General features: G+C 44.4%; 1 protein-coding gene across 1 annotated transcript; it reads left to right on the plus strand.

The window, feature by feature from the left end:
• Positions 1-6: 6 nt before the first annotated feature.
• Positions 7-7,761, plus strand: LOC119311832 (kinesin-like protein KIN-12G). The gene is made up of 21 exons (XM_037587543.1): positions 7-157; positions 356-511; positions 608-691; positions 786-905; positions 999-1,112; positions 1,256-1,348; positions 1,903-1,992; positions 2,137-2,207; positions 2,292-2,366; positions 2,474-2,561; positions 2,658-2,716; positions 2,805-2,868; positions 2,939-3,004; positions 3,200-3,334; positions 3,446-3,550; positions 3,673-3,908; positions 4,011-4,080; positions 4,215-4,268; positions 4,424-4,483; positions 4,669-4,748; positions 5,642-7,761. The coding sequence occupies exons 1-21, from the start codon at positions 65-67 to the stop codon at positions 7,572-7,574; spliced, it is 3,846 nt and encodes a 1,281-aa protein (XP_037443440.1). The 5' UTR covers positions 7-64; the 3' UTR covers positions 7,575-7,761.
• Positions 7,762-15,710: the final 7,949 nt, after the last annotated feature.

Genomic DNA, 15,710 nt, shown 5'->3' on the forward strand with positions numbered 1-15,710 from the left:
GCCGCTCTGCCCAGATCCCGCCCGCCGCAAGCCCATCCCCGCCTCCATCGCAGCCGCAGCCGCCATGCTGTCGGACGGCGGCGACGACGACAGCTCCGCCCCCGCGCGGTTCGAGCTGCAGGAGGACCCCTCCTTCTGGAAGGACAACAACGTGCAGGTATAGCGATTCGTCTCGCCCACCCTCGCCTCACCTCGCCGGGAGCTCCTACGCCTCTGCCTCCCCGATTTTCCCCTCGCGGTTGGGTCTCGATCTAGTTTCGGCCGCGCCCGCCGGCGTGCTGCGCCGATGGGGCATTTCGTCGAACACCTGGTTCGTCACGTCCGGTCCGCGCTAACAGCTCCGTCCCGCCCGCAGGTCGTGATTCGTGTCCGGCCCCTCAGCAGCAGCGAGATATCGGTGCAGGGGGAGAAGAGGTGCGTCAGGCAGGACAGCGGCCAGAGCATCACCTGGACCTGCCACCCGGAGTCCCGGTTCACCTTTGATCTAGTCGCCGATGAGCACATCACGCAGGTATACTCCTTGTTTCCCGGCATCGTGTTCCTGTTCGTCTGTTCCTTCACTTATTTGTGCAGGATGCCTAAATGCTCTTGTGCTGGTGCTGTGTAGGAGAGCCTTTTCAAGGTTGCTGGGGTGCCCATGGTAGAGAACTGCATGGCTGGCTATAACAGCTGCATGTTTGCTTATGGGCAGGTGAGCTACAGCCTCCACCTGCTGTTGCAGTGTGCTTACTCTCTTTTATTTGCACTTCAAATCAGTGTGCTTACAAAAGCGTCCTGTTTCTTAGACCGGTAGTGGCAAGACCCACACGATGCTTGGGGACATAGAAAATGGCACACGGAGAAACAATGAGAACTGTGGTATGACGCCTCGAGTGTTCGAGCATCTCTTCTTAAGAATCCAGAAGGCAAGCTTTGATGATATTTTGATTCTGATGTCTAATTTTGTGCTGTAGATGGTGTACTGTTTCTGAGCTAATCTTTTCAATTGCTGTTTGCAGGAAAAGGAAATAAGAAGAGACGAAAAGCTCAGTTTTACTTGCAAGTGCTCGTTCTTGGAGATATATAATGAGCAGATTCTGGATTTGCTCAATCCAAACGCAACAAACTTACAGGTGATTCACTAAAATCTAGTGCCTGCGTATTGGCAACTTTTTGGTGGTTGCATCTTTGCCGTGACACTGTTGGGAAAAGTTTACAAAGTTGGCATCTAACTTCTTTGGACCATGACCTTCTTAGCTATGCTTTTCTTTTACAGTTAAGGGAGGATGCGAAAAGGGGTATGCATGTTGAGAATCTGACTGAACATGAGGTTTCTAATGCCCGAGAAGCACTGCAACAACTTATCGAGGTCAGTGTCCCCAAAACAGCGTAGCAGGCCTGATTTTGGCAGTACCTGTGTCAATTATTGCAGAATGATTAATATAACATGCCTACATCAATTTTGCTCAAGGTTCTTCGCACAAATAGTCAAATACACATATATAAACTAAGTATATAAATATAAACATGCTGTTTCAATCTCCAATTCCTTGTCTCCTTGACTTCTCTTTTGATCGTTTTAGCAACCGTCACTGACAATTACAGCCACTTACTTTTCAAAACTATATACTTAAACATTACACAATACAGTTTTCTTTTGATGCAGTATGAATAGAAATACGTAAATATGAATTTTAAATAGGAAAAACAAATAGCATATTGTACTTTACTGACTAGATGGAGTGACTGAAGTATTTAGAACATGGACTGCAGTTAAGCTGATCAGATCCTTTATTTTCGCATGGCATGTTACACTAGTTTTTCCTTTATCTCTAGGGATTGCAGCAAGATTTCCCCTCCCTTTATTAGTCAGTTTATTATCTGTGTTAGTTTCACTAGCTAAATTCTGCATTTTCTCTCCAGGGGGCAGCAAACAGAAAGGTGGCATCTACCAATATGAACCGAGCAAGTAGCCGTTCTCATAGTGTATTCACATGTCTTATAGAGAGCAAGGTATAGTTTTTGTGTAATAGGAAACAAAACATTCTTGCCTTAACTTTCAAAGATATTGCTAGACCAGCATCTATTTATCCCTACCTTAATTCATGCATATGTATTGATGCACTTTATCTTCTAACTGAACTATCAACCTTACAGTGGGAATCTCAAGGTATCAAGCATCATCGATTTTCTCATCTTAACCTTGTTGACCTTGCTGGCTCAGAGAGGTAAGTTCCACATGTAACCTTGCTTGTTATGCTTTTCAAGTCTCCTATTCTTGCCACTGAACGTGGATGATGTGTGATGTGCAGGCAAAAGAGTTCAGGTGCTGAAGGGGAACGCTTGAAGGAAGCTTCAAACATCAACAAGTCACTCTCAACCTTAGGGTTAGTTGTTGAGCTTCAATTCTTTACCTCAGATAATACTAAACTGTTCATAGCTTGACTTGATTCAGTTTAATCATTTCACTGTTTCCATATGGGATTGTTTACAGACATGTTATTACCAGCCTTATTGCTGTGTCAAACAAAAAGTCACAGCATGTTCCCTACCGAGATTCGAAATTGACATTTCTGCTGCAGGTAATATGCACAGCTGAAGTGGTAGATTTCTCACTTTATGTTTTTGACATCTCTGATGTTTACTTTGTTTATTTATACATTTTCATCTCTTTCCAGGACTCACTTGGAGGTAACTCTAAGACCACTATAATTGCAAATATAAGCCCATCTAGCTGGTAGACTTCTAAACATGACTTCTTTTTCCTTTTCTGCAAAAGGCTTGCTATAGATGCATCTTACTGATATTTTAATTTGTATTTCTAGCTGTGCAGCTGAGACGTTGAGCACATTAAAATTTGCGCAACGGGCTAAGCACATACGGAATAATGTATGTCATGAACATGTCTTATTGACTTGTTTTTAATACGCAAAACAATAACTAATTGTTGCTTTTGTAGGCTATTATAAATGAGGATGCCTCTGGTGACGTTCTGAGCATGCGTTTAGAGATCCAACATCTCAAGGTATAGATGATGCATTTCAATTTTGGTTTAATGAAAAATATTCTGTGCTATGATTAACATGTTTTTCTAACTATGGTCCTTTGTGCTATGATTGACGTTTGTTGTTAATTAACAGTGGCCTGTGCCTGATATTTTTTGTTGCAGAGCGTTAATATGTTTTGTTGTACACAATCTAATGCTTTGCTATTACCACAGAAAGAGCTTAGTCGCCTGCAAGGACAATCTGGATTTGCTAACAATGGATTTGTCTGCGAGTCCCCTAGTGCATTCAAATGGGATCAAGCTAATGGCACATTCAGTCCACTTATGTTTGATAAGAAAGCTACACAGGTATTCATATACTGTTTTGTCTATCTCGAACATTATCCATATACTGGTTCTGTTTGTTGAACTTATGTTTTTGATCGTATGCTTACTTTCTCTTTCTTGTGTTGTGTTCAGAGGAGAGATTATGATATTACACTTGCCGCCGCTTTTAGGAGGGAGCAAGAAAAAGAAGCAAAGCTAAAGGCAGCAATTGCTGCAAAGCAGATTGCTGAAGAGCTGGTATGCATCTCTCTTCACTACATTAGATTTTGTAGATACTCTAGAACACTTTGTCACTAAAAAAGCAAATATATGCCAGTATAGTATTTTTTTTCTTAATGCAATTTGTTGTTGCACCACAGGCGAATCAAAGATCAGAAGAGGTGAGAAGTTTCAGGATGAGGCTTCGCTTTCGTGAAGATCGAATCAAGAGATTGGAGCAAGTTGCATCAGGGAAGTTATCCGCTGAAGCACATCTCTTGCAAGAGAAGGAAGACCTCATGAAGGAAATCGAAGCTCTACGGAACCAACTAGAACGAAATCCAGAAATTACAAGATTTGCTATGGAAAACCTACAACTGAAGGAAGAGATTCGAAGGTTAGCTTCGGTATCCAATCACTTCAGTTCCCCCCTTTTGTACTGCCTACACTAATATAGTTGGTAGCTTGATGGCTTTTTTTTTTTTTTTTGAGCTTGTAGGTTGCAGTCATTTGTTGATGAAGGAGAATTGGAAAGAATGCATCAGCAGATAAATATTTTAGAACATCAGGTATCCACTTTCATGACATGTTGGCCCGTGAAGGGGAAATTTTCAGTGATAAGAACTTTTGTACTAAAATAAACTTTTTTTTACTCTTATAATTTTTTTGACATCCTGAACTTACTTAGTTTGTTTTCCTTTAGCTCCTAGAAGCACTTGACTGGAAACTTATGAATGAGAAGGATCCTGTTAACAAGGTATGCTTTATAATTTGTAGACTTCTCTCCCGTTTAGTGCAGATATATGCAGAACTTTTGAATTTTCCTTAGCTAGCTGTTACAAATACTTGCATGGTATTATATCTCTTTACCTACCATTTTGCTTAAACGATATCCCATAATGACTTCCGCAGGACCTCTCACTATTTGGGGAGGAAGCTGGTGATGAGAAAAACGAGTTTCTTCTTGTTCAGGTTGGTATTGTAGAACTATATTTGGCATATCGTCTGATGATACCTTCACAGATCTTTTAAAACAACCTGTAATCATAAGTATACATTGTTGATCAACTCCGATATGGAGGAGGTAGCTGACTTAATAAGTATCCTATTCTGATTCATTATTTTCTGTAACATCAGTTTGTAATGTTGTTATACAGGCTATTCAAAATGAGAGAGAAATCGAGTCACTACGTAAAAATTTGAGCGTCTGTCTTCAAGCAAAAGAGAAACTCGAGAGGTATATCACTATTTCTTGTCTTGTGTATTCTGTTATTGCATGCTATGGTTGTGGGGTATGATGAGAAAGGAATATTAATGTCATCAGCTTTTGCAATCATAATTGGTTCCTTAAATTTACAGTATTTACTTCAGGCCCCATATCCTAACACAACTCTCACATATGTAAAACCCTTGGTGCCCCCACGAACGAGATTACAGGTGTATAGGATCTAGAAGTCAAAAACACTTTTTTTGTTAGTGTTTCAAGTCACTGTAACTGAAGAAATTGTTGTGCTGTTTTTGCGCGCTACATTTCAAGACCTACCATTTGGTTCTTGGTGTTCTTCCTGTTGTTGTTTTCTCTGCTTAGGAATGAAGCCTAGAAAGTTGGTGGGAGGTCACCCAGGTTTGAGTTCCCCTCAACCTGAATCTGGGTGCTTATTTCTCTATCACTGAAAAGTTTCTTAGTTCCTTCCAGGCAATCTAGTATTTTTTTCTGCTTGGTAGTACTGTGCATATCGAATGGATAATATGCCTAGAATAGTTGGTGGGTTGGAGTTAATGATGCATTTGTGCAAGTTCAAGAAAAGGTGCTGCAGTGTGCTTCTCAGAAGACTGATGGCATCAGTTCTGAACATCTGGGTTTGTGATGGCAAGCATAGGTGTAGATCAACCCCAACAACTCATATGTGCTGCATTTTGTTTGATTTACTTGCATATGATATCCCAAGAATTATAAAAAGGCCCTAAAGAGTATGGCAAGTCATTTCTAAATCATCTTGGTTTGCAAGCTTCACTGATGGTTTTCACTGCATACTACTATTTTGTGTGTCTGGAATTATGTTCCTTTTTTTTTGCTTTTTCTTGTCCAGAGATTTATGTGGTTCATTTCTCACATTGGATGTTGTGCAGGCGTGTTGATGATTTGACTGTAGAGTTGGAGGTAGCGAAGAAATGCGACCATGAGAACAAAGAATTTAAGGCTGCACAGCACCAGGAACAGTCCGTCTTGCTTGATGCTCAGACAGAACTTAAGACATTGGTAGATGCAATAGCTACTGCAAGTCAAAGAGAAGCAGAAGCTCATGAAACTGCAATTGGGTTGGCCAAAGAGAATGAGAAATTGAGAACAGAGCTTACGACCCTGATCGAGGATAACAAGAGACTGGTTGGTCTCTATGAACAGGCTATTGTCAACATTGAGGTGAAACAACATGGAAATTATCCTTCCATTCCTCAAACTGAAGATTCGAATGAGCAGCAAAGCAGCCATCCTTCTAATGGAGGGAATAGCCTGCTGGATGACCAACCAGAGGGTGCATATGGTTCACGCAGTGATGCTGTTGAAGAGCCTATGATAGTGGATGAAAACTGCAGCCACAAGGATGACCCTTCGAGATCTGACTTTTCAGAACTGCAGCTTCAGCTGGAAGAGATGCATGAGGAAAATGACAAACTTATGAGTTTGTATGAGAAAGCTATGCAAGAAAGGGACGAATTTAAAAGAAAGTTTTCTGAGCAAAGCAATCATGAAACTACAGAAGACGTTCAGTTCAGAGATGCTGAAATGGATGAAGCAATGGATACCATGCAAAGCAATCCTGAAACTACAGAAGACATTCAGTTCAGAGATGCTGAAATGGATACTATGCTAAGCAATCCTGAAACTACAGAAGACATTCAGTTCAGAGATGCCGAAATGGATGCTGAGGGTTTCCAAGGAGAGCATGTGCATGACTCTCCAATTGTGGCTTTCAAAGAAGCGATGCAGCTTGTCCGTGTCAAGCTGGAGCATGTCCAAGACAAGCTTGTGACTGCCCAGGACGCGGTGCAATATTTCAAACTACTTGAAATGGCTAGCACCAAGGCAGAGGAACTTTCATCAAGCATTCAGCTCTGCTGTCTAGATGTTCAGAAAGAGCAGGAAGACATCAGCGCTCTCAAGTCCGCACTGTCAGAATCACACGAGAGAGAAAACGCTTTGGAAGACAAGATTTTCTCGCCCGCGGCATCATGCTGGGACTTGCATCTGAAAACCGAAGCTCTTGCCGGGTCCAAGTTCGGCGTCAACGTGGAATCAATGAATAAAAAGATGGAACAGTTGAGTAGCCTGAGAACTCACAAAACCGAGATTTCTGCTGCACGTGCAGAGGCACGCAGGTCCGAAACCGAGCTGAGAAACAAAATCGATGGTCTTAAACAGAAATACCGTTCTTTCGAGGCTCAGAGGAAGGAGACGGAAAGGGTTCTCTTCGCCATCGACAACCTGGACTGCCCTACCACCCCGTTGCAGAAGCCCATGAATTTCGGCAAGGCGTCGGAGCTGCTGAAGTCCGAGGAGGAGAGGACGAAGCTCTTATCTGAACTGAAGAAGTCCCGCGAGCAGCTTAGCATCGTTCAAAAGGAGATCAAGAGCATGAGGAACTGCGACGACATCGACGGCGAGATCTCACGCCTTGAATCGGAGGTAGAGGGCTGCTTCCTCTCCCTCCTGGAAGCCGACACCGAGAAGTTTGTCCGGGATCACGCCTTGGCCGAAATGTGGGAGGTTCAGCAGAAGGACGTGCCGAGCCTGCTGGTCGACTACCAGGACAGCGTCTTCCACGTCAAGCTGGGGGAGGAGCAGATCAGGGCGTGCGAGGCGTCGTTGCAGCACCAGACGACGTCCCTGGACGAGATGAACTCGAAGCTGAGCCAGGCGATGCGGGACCTCGGCGAGCTTCTGGTCGCCAGAGGCTTGGACGCCTCCACGCCGCACGTCTCCGACAAGGTGAAGGGGGACCTCGACGCCATCGAGGTCCATGTCGCCGAGGCCAGGCAGCTCTTGCTCGTCGACAGCCAATAAGATTTGTTGCGAACCGGTTCTCGCCATCGACAGACAGGCTGGTCTGTCTTCGCCTTCATCTGTACAAATTCTTTGTAACGGAACGTTGGCTCTCTCGGGTGCTGTTATGTGTGATTCGATTCTGTAGTTTGTTGGAATATTAGGCAAGTTCATGATTAATTCCAGTAAATAATTCATGACTAGAAAAGATACTAGCATGCAATAATCTAGCAAACTAGAAGAACAGCAAGACATGCATAACAGCAGCAAGCACGTAACAATAGCTGTAGAAACAGACATGAACAAAGGATGTTGGACGTACTGATCGTTAGCTATTATGGGTGCGACAGTGTTGATGACGATGTTGGCGATGATCTGCTGCTGACGGTGATGAATACGACGATGAGTAGCACCGCCCGACTTGGACGGAAGACGACCCGTGATGACGAATTTGAGCAGTCGCGCACAGCGCTTCCCAAAAACCTAATTCGTCCTCTCCCGGTGCAGGATCGCAAAGACGAACGGTTCCGGAGACCTGCTCTCTCACGCGCTGATGCACGCCGGCGTTTGGGATGGAGTAGACTACGATGGCGGCGCAAGTTGTGAGATGAGGCAAAACCCTAGGTGTTTTTCGTTGTATCTCTGGCCGCAGCCGGTAGCTGTATATATATTAGGACCAGAGGCGGTATTGTGTCGCGACCACAATCCCAGGCCAGGCGAGGCGAGCGAGCGCGCGCGTGTGGTTTTTCCTTTCTCTTCTCACACACCACTTAGAGTGGTGGAGAGAACCCACTATATAAAGAGGTCCAACTCTTCTTCAACTTCCAAGGTGGGACTAAACTTAGCACCACCACTTGCCATTTTACACATGGGCTTTGAGATTTCAGAAATTGCTATGGGCCTAGCCCATTAATTCTAACAATCCCCCGCCAGATCTCAAATACCCATTTAGAGATTTGCCTTCTCTCACCACTTGTTTAATATACTAGTGTTTCAGCAGAGACTGTTAAGTTGAACTTCTGCCTAGAACTTTAAACTACATCCATTCACAACTTGACAATGGACTATGCCTTGAATTGCTAGTTTTGTGTGAACAGGTTTCACTCAAAGTCTTAACCAGTACCTGACCGCCAGTAGGCTACCCCGCAGTTTGGAGCTTATACGTCATACTCCCTGGTCTCTTCGTGAGTTTACTAGAGATCACCCAAATCTCATAGACTGCGACGTTTTACAGTCAGAACTCATATAGGTGTGTTCTTTCAAGTCTGCTCTGTAGGACAGCATCTTTGCTAATTATAGCCAATAGAACCACATTAAGGCATGTTGCCGACCTGCCTTACAGATCTGAGCCTTACAGCTCTGAGAGTTTTGCATCTTCACTTGGAGACGATCATAAGTTATTACTCTCCTCAGTTAACCAATAGCTTGTTCTTCCCAGATCCTAATTCACGGGATCTCCGATCACAAAGGTTGGGTTACTACTATGGTGTAACATCTATGGGTCTCATACCCATCTCCCTCGATGCAATATCTATCACATTTCGTGATAGTCCCTTTGTAAAGAGATCTGCCAGGTTTTTGTCTGTTTGTATATACGTAACAGTTATTACTCCGGAGTTTCTCAACTTCCTGACAGACTTCAAACGTCTTTTCACGTGTCTTGATGACTTTGCATTATCTTTAGAATTGTTCACTTTAGCGATAACCGTTTGGTTATCACAATTCATGAGAATAGCCGGTACAGGTTTTTCAACAACCGGCAAGTCCATCAAGAGCTCACGCAGCCATTCTGCCTCAACAGTAGCTGTGTCCAAAGCAGTTAATTCTGCTTCCATAGTTGACCTCGTCAATATGGTTTGCTTACAAGACCTCCATGACACTGCGCCACCACCATGAGTAAATACATACCCACTTGTTGCGTAAAGTACATCAACATCGGAGATCCAATTTGAATCACTATATCCTTCTAGCACAGCAGGATGCCCTGAATAAGTAATTCCGTAACTCATAGTACCTCTCAGATAGCGCAAGACCCTTTCTAGTGCATGCCAATGATCATCACCCGGGTTGGACATGAACCTACTCAGTTTGCTCACAGCAAAAGAGATATCTGGTCTTGTAGCGCTAGCTAAGTACATGAGTGAACCGACAATTTGAGAGTATCTTAATTGATCTCTCGTTTCTTTCTTGTTCTTTCTGAGTGTCACGCTAGGATCATAAGGTGTTGGAGAAGGCTTGCTATCCATAAAACCGAATCGGTTCAAGACCTTCTCAACATAGTGAGATTGCATTAATGTAATCCCACTCTCATCCTTAATAAGTTTGATGTTTAGAATTACATCGGCTTCTCCCAGATCTTTCATGTCAAAACTTTTTGATAGAAAAGACTTAACCTCATTAATTGCATTAATGTTTGTACCAAAGATCAGTATGTCGTCCACATACAAACATAATATGACATTATTGCCCCCAACATGGTGATAGTAAACACACCTATCAGCCTCGTTAATGACAAATCCTGCAGAAGTCAAAGTTCTTTCAAACTTCTCATGCCATTGCTTAGGTGCCTGTTTCAGACCATACAAAGATTTTAACAACTTGCACACCTTTCTCTCTTCACCCTTTACCACAAACCCGTCAGGCTGATCCATATAGATCTCCTCTTCCAACTCTCCATTGAGAAAAGCTGTCTTTACATCCATTTGATGAATGATAAGACCATAAGAGGCAGCCAAGGAAAGTAACACTCGAATGGTGGTCATTCTAGCAACGGGTGAATAGGTGTCAAAGTAATCTTCGCCTTCTTTCTGAGTGTAGCCCTTGGCCACTAGCCGCGCCTTGTACTTATCAATAGTACCATCAGGCTTTAGCTTCTGTTTGAACACCCACTTACAGCCCACAGGTTTACAACCATATGGTCTATCAGTTAGTTCCCAAGTTCCATTAGAAAGAATTGAGTCCATCTCATTATGAACAGCTTCTTTACAATCATCTACATCCGGAGAGGCATATGCTTCTGCAATCGTCTTGGGTGTGTCGTCCACAAGGTATACAATGAAATCATCACCAAAGGATTTTGCAATCCTTTGTCTCTTGTTCCTTCTAGGAACTTCATTGTTATCCTTCTCAAGGACTTCCTCATGTGATTGTTCGAAATATTCATCAGTTGTACTAGATTCAGGAATTATCTCAGAAGAAAATCTAGCAATGCTATGCATATCTTTCATAGGAAATATGTTCTCAAAAAATGTTGCATCACGAGATTCCATTATAGTATCAACATGCATATCAGGTACTTCAGATTTTACCACTAAAAACCTATAAGCAATGCTCCGTTGAGCATACCCTAGAAAGACACAATCCACTGTCTTTGGTCCAAGTTTGCGTTTCTTAGGAATAGGAATATTGACCTTTGCCAAACATCCCCAAGTGCGCAAATAAGAAAGTGATGGTTTTCTCCCAACCCACTCCTCATAAGGGGTTTTCTCTTTATTATTGCTGGGAACTCTATTCAGGACATGACATGAAGTCAATAGAGCCTCCCCCCACCATGCCTTAGATAAATCAGCAGTGTCTAACATGGCATTCACCAAGTCAGTCAATGTGCGGTTTTTCCTCTCGGCCACTCCATTTGATTGAGGTGAATAGGGAGGCGTCCTCTCATGAATAATACCATGTTCCTCACAAAATTCATCAAAAACTTTTGGAAAATACTCTCCACCATGATCGGACCTAAGACGCTTGATCTTTCTCTCTAGTTGTTTTTCAACTTCAGCTTTATAGATTTTAAAGTAGTCTAATGCTTCATCTTTAGTTTGCAACAAATAAATATAGCAAAATCTAGTCGCATCATCAATCAAAGTCATGAAATATCTCTTTCCACCTTTTGTCAACACACCATTCATCTCACAAAGATCAGAATGTATGAGTTCTAGAGGTGCCAAGTTTCTCTCCTCGGCAACCTTATGAGGCTTTCGAGGTTGCTTAGATTGCACACAACTATGGCACTTAGAACCTTTGGCAACTGTGAAGTTCGGAATTAAACTCATGCTGGATAGCCGAGACATTGAACCAAAATTAATATGACATAAACGAGAGTGCCAAATACTTGCATCATCATTAACACTAGCACAAATTTGGTTTATTGACTTATTGCAAAAATCTGAAAGAGAAAAGCGGAACAAGCCTCCGCACTCATAGCCTTTTCCTATAAATTGTCCAAATCTTGACACGATTACTTTATTGGACTCTAAAACTACCTTAAAACCATCTCGACATAGAAGGGAGCCGCTAACTAGTTTCTTGTTCATAGTAGGGACATGCTGCACGTTCCTTAGTTGCACGATCTTTCCCGAAGTAAACTTCAGATCCACCGTGCCAATGCCACGAACAGAAGCATGTGACCCATTCCCCATTAGGACGGAAGAATCCCTTGCGACCTGATAAGAAGTAAAGAGGGAGATGTCAGCACACACATGAACGTTAGCACCCGAATCAATCCACCACGAAGATGATTGAAATACTGAAAGCACAATAGGTAAATTACCATACCCATCAATATTGCTAGCGGTCACCATGTTGACAGTCTTGGAGCTTGTTTTCCCTCTGCGGTCTGCACGTTCAGGGCATTCCTTGGAAAAGTGTCCAGGCTTCCCACAGGCGTAGCACTCTAGCTCAGCCTTGTCGAACTTCTTCTTCTTGAAGGTAGTAGTCTTGGTAGGCTTGTTGGAAACAGGTTTGTTCTTCCCTTTGTTCTTGTTCTGTGGGTACCTCTGCACCATGTTAGCAGTAGGCTGAACCTCACCTCCTTTTTCAGTGGTATCTTTAGCCCGAGCTTTTTCTTCAACATCAAGAGATGCAATCAGATTTTCAACTGATATCTCCTGTCTCTTATGCTTCAGAGTTGTGGCGAAATTCCTCCATGAAGGAGGCAACTTTGCAATCATGCACCCAGCCATGAATTTGTCGGGTAGAACACATTTAAGGAGTTCAAGTTCCTTCACAATGCACTGTATCTCATGAGCTTGTTCAACCACAGAACGGTTATTCACCATCTTGTAGTCATGAAAACTCTCCATGATGTACAGTTCACTGGCTGCATCTGTTGCACCGAATTTTGCATTCAGTGCATCCCACAGAATTTTTCCGTCGTTTATGTGCATGTACACATCACACAGACGGTCAGCAAGAACACTCAGAATGCATCCCACAAACATAGTATTGGCTTCCTGGAATTTTCTCCGATGTTCGTCGGTCATTCCCTCTAGAGCACCAACACTAGCGTGGAAAACTTTCAGAGCAGTAAGCCAGAGCGTGGTCTTCACCTGCCACCTCTTAAAGTGCACACCGGTAAACTTATCCGGCCTCAGTGCATCAGCGAATCTAGCCACAGTTAACTCAGGAAATTGCCTATAATTAGGTTTTTGGATTGTTGGAATATTAGGCAAGTTCATGATTAATTCCAGTAAATAATTCATGACTAGAAAAGATACTAGCATGCAATAATCTAGCAAACTAGAAGAACAGCAAGACATGCATAACAGCAGCAAGCACGTAACAATAGCTGTAGAAACAGACATGAACAAAGGATGTTGGACGTACTGATCGTTAGCTATTATGGGTGCGACAGTGTTGATGACGATGTTGGCGATGATCTGCTGCTGACGGCGATGAATACGACGATGAGTAGCACCGCCCGACTTGGACGGAAGACGACCCGTGATGACGAATTTGAGCAGTCGCGCACAGCGCTTCCCAAAAACCTAATTCGTCCTCTCCCGGTGCAGGATCGCAAAGACGAACGGTTTCGAAGACCTGCTCTTCCACGCGCCGATGCACGCCGGCGTTTGGGATGGAGTAGACTACGATGGCGGCGCAAGTTGTGAGATGAGGCAAAACCCTAGGTGTTTTTCGTTGTATCTCTGACTCGGTTTCTAATTCGTATACTTACCGGACAAGAAATCAAAAACTTGTCTGCCAAGACATAAAAAATAAAACGGCAAAAGGAAGCTGCGCTCCTGCAAGGCGGATTTCGGCGGACCATTCACGCGCATGTCGCATGTACGCCCCGGCCCGCCGAGCGAGCGCGCGCGTGTGGTTTTCCCTTTCTCTTCTCACACACCACTTAAAGTGGTGGAGAGAACCCACTATATAAAGAGGTCCAACTCTTCTTCAACTTCCAAGATGGGACTAAACTTAGCACCATCACTTGTCATTTTACACATGGGCTTTGAGATTTCAGAAATTGCTATGGGCCTAGCCCATTAATTCTAACATAGTTTGGATGGATGGATGGGCGGATGTAAGGTCCTGAAGTGGGCTGTAACAACTGTTCTGCGCGGCCTCGTGTTCTGTTCTCTGGTGGTCTGGCGTCGAAGCTTCTTCCATTATCTCTGCACTTCGCCCTGCAAAACAGCAAATCGGCAATGATTGGACAATGATTGGGCAATGATTTCAAGAGGGCTTGACTGACTATATTGTTGTTTATCATAATCTCGCAGCCAGCGTGGTTGCGTGTGTACGCGAAGAAAAGAATGCCGGTGTTTCAGTTCATCGCAGGAGATTGCAGGCCAAGAAACTTGTTTTTCATCGCAGGAGATTGTACTACATCTGGTGTCAACTTGGTTGTGTCGTGGCAGTTGAGAAATGTATTCTGCAGGTCCTTGTGGCATCATGCTCCATGCTGCCGCCCGGTTATTTGGATTGCTTCTGGAAGCTGTTGAGCTATTTTTGTCTCTTCGGGGGTTGCTTCTTTGCCTCTTTGTGTCCACTTGTTTGGTTGGACTGCTCGGTCGTTGTTTTCCTGAAATCTACTTTGCCTCTTGGCTCCACTGATCGGTCAGCTGCCCCGTGGATCCAAGGTTAACCTGAAATAAAATAATCTCTCCCCACTCGTCATCACCATTTTATAAGAGCAGCTAATAATGATATCAATCGACCATCAACATCATCTGACCTCCCTTATCAATCACACGTAAGACGCGTACCAACGACCGTGGCAGCCTCGTCAGCATCCACACGCGTGTCCGTGTGGTCTACGCTGTGTCCTCGGATCTCTCCTATAATCGGCTAAAACCCACACGGGTGCGTAGCCGAAAGGGAAAAGGGCGATGATAGGCGCCGGTGCGCCGGCCCAAACATTCAGCCGGTCTACTGCTAGCCGCCCGATTTAAAAAAGAGAACCGTCAGATCTCAGCGTTGTCTTCCTCCCTTCCCCATCTTTCTTCTCACTCCCGCACGCATAGGAAACAGAGAAAACAAAGAAGGGGATTCACACGCTCCCCGCAGGCACACCACCACCTCCTCCTGGTCTTGTGGCCGTGCCCGGCGAGCTCCGGTGAGGTCCCGCCCCCCTGTCCGCCGAGATTGCATCACAGCCACCATTAATTTTAGGCGCGATTCACCATGGATGCAACTCTAAAAACGACCAGATCCAGCGCGCGGGGGCATCATTGCTACATCCCCAACGTAACCACGCCTCCGGCTCGCCGAGGTCGTCGCCTTGCACCATCGTGTCCAGCAAAAAAGGATCCAAAAAAGCAACAAAAGCTCAGTTGGTCGGTTGAAGCAAATCATTATAAGGTTCCAGCAAAAAAAGATACCGTTTCCAGCAAATCAAGCTCAGCACAGATAACTTCAGTGATTGATTGTAGCAAAAAAAAACACTAGTTCCAGCAAATAAACGCTGGTTCCAGCAAAATAACTCAGTAGGGAGACTCCCATTTTCGATTGTAGCAAACAAAAGAAGGACTGTAGCAAAAAGAAAGGGTAGTTCCAGCAAAAACATACACTGGTTCCAGCAAAAACACTCGTCGGCGGCGAGGGCGCCTTTGGTTCCAGCAAATCGCAGGGCCGATGGCAGCAAAAATAGATGCCGGTTCCAGAAAATAGATGGCCTGTTGCAGCAAAAAAAGGGTCATCCGCAGCCCGCCGTCCGTCTCCACGGCGTGAAGACCTTTCGACGGTTGAAGCAGCGTGGGGCATCGGTTCCAGCCCTGGGATGCCCAGTTGCAGCAAAAAGGCCGTCGCCGGCTGTCGTCGCCGCAGTCTCCAGCACCAGCGGGTGCTGATTGCAGCACCTGTCATCGTCGACAGAAAAACGAATGCAGAGGTGGTGGATGGTGGTTCTCCCATGGTCTGAGACCCGCGATGGCCGCT

Source organism: Triticum dicoccoides, chromosome 5B (genome assembly GCF_002162155.2).
Source record: "Triticum dicoccoides isolate Atlit2015 ecotype Zavitan chromosome 5B, WEW_v2.0, whole genome shotgun sequence".
Lineage (NCBI taxonomy): Eukaryota > Viridiplantae > Streptophyta > Magnoliopsida > Poales > Poaceae > Triticum > Triticum dicoccoides.

Coding starts and splice junctions, on each gene's coding strand:
- LOC119311832 (XM_037587543.1), top strand. CDS start 65: ATGCTGTCGGACGGCGGCGACGACGACAGCTCCGCCCCCGCGCGGTTC. Junction 2,562..2,657: donor AATTGACATTTCTGCTGCAG/GTAATATGCACA, acceptor ATCTCTTTCCAG/GACTCACTTGGAGGTAACTC. Junction 4,269..4,423: donor AGAAGGATCCTGTTAACAAG/GTATGCTTTATA, acceptor TGACTTCCGCAG/GACCTCTCACTATTTGGGGA.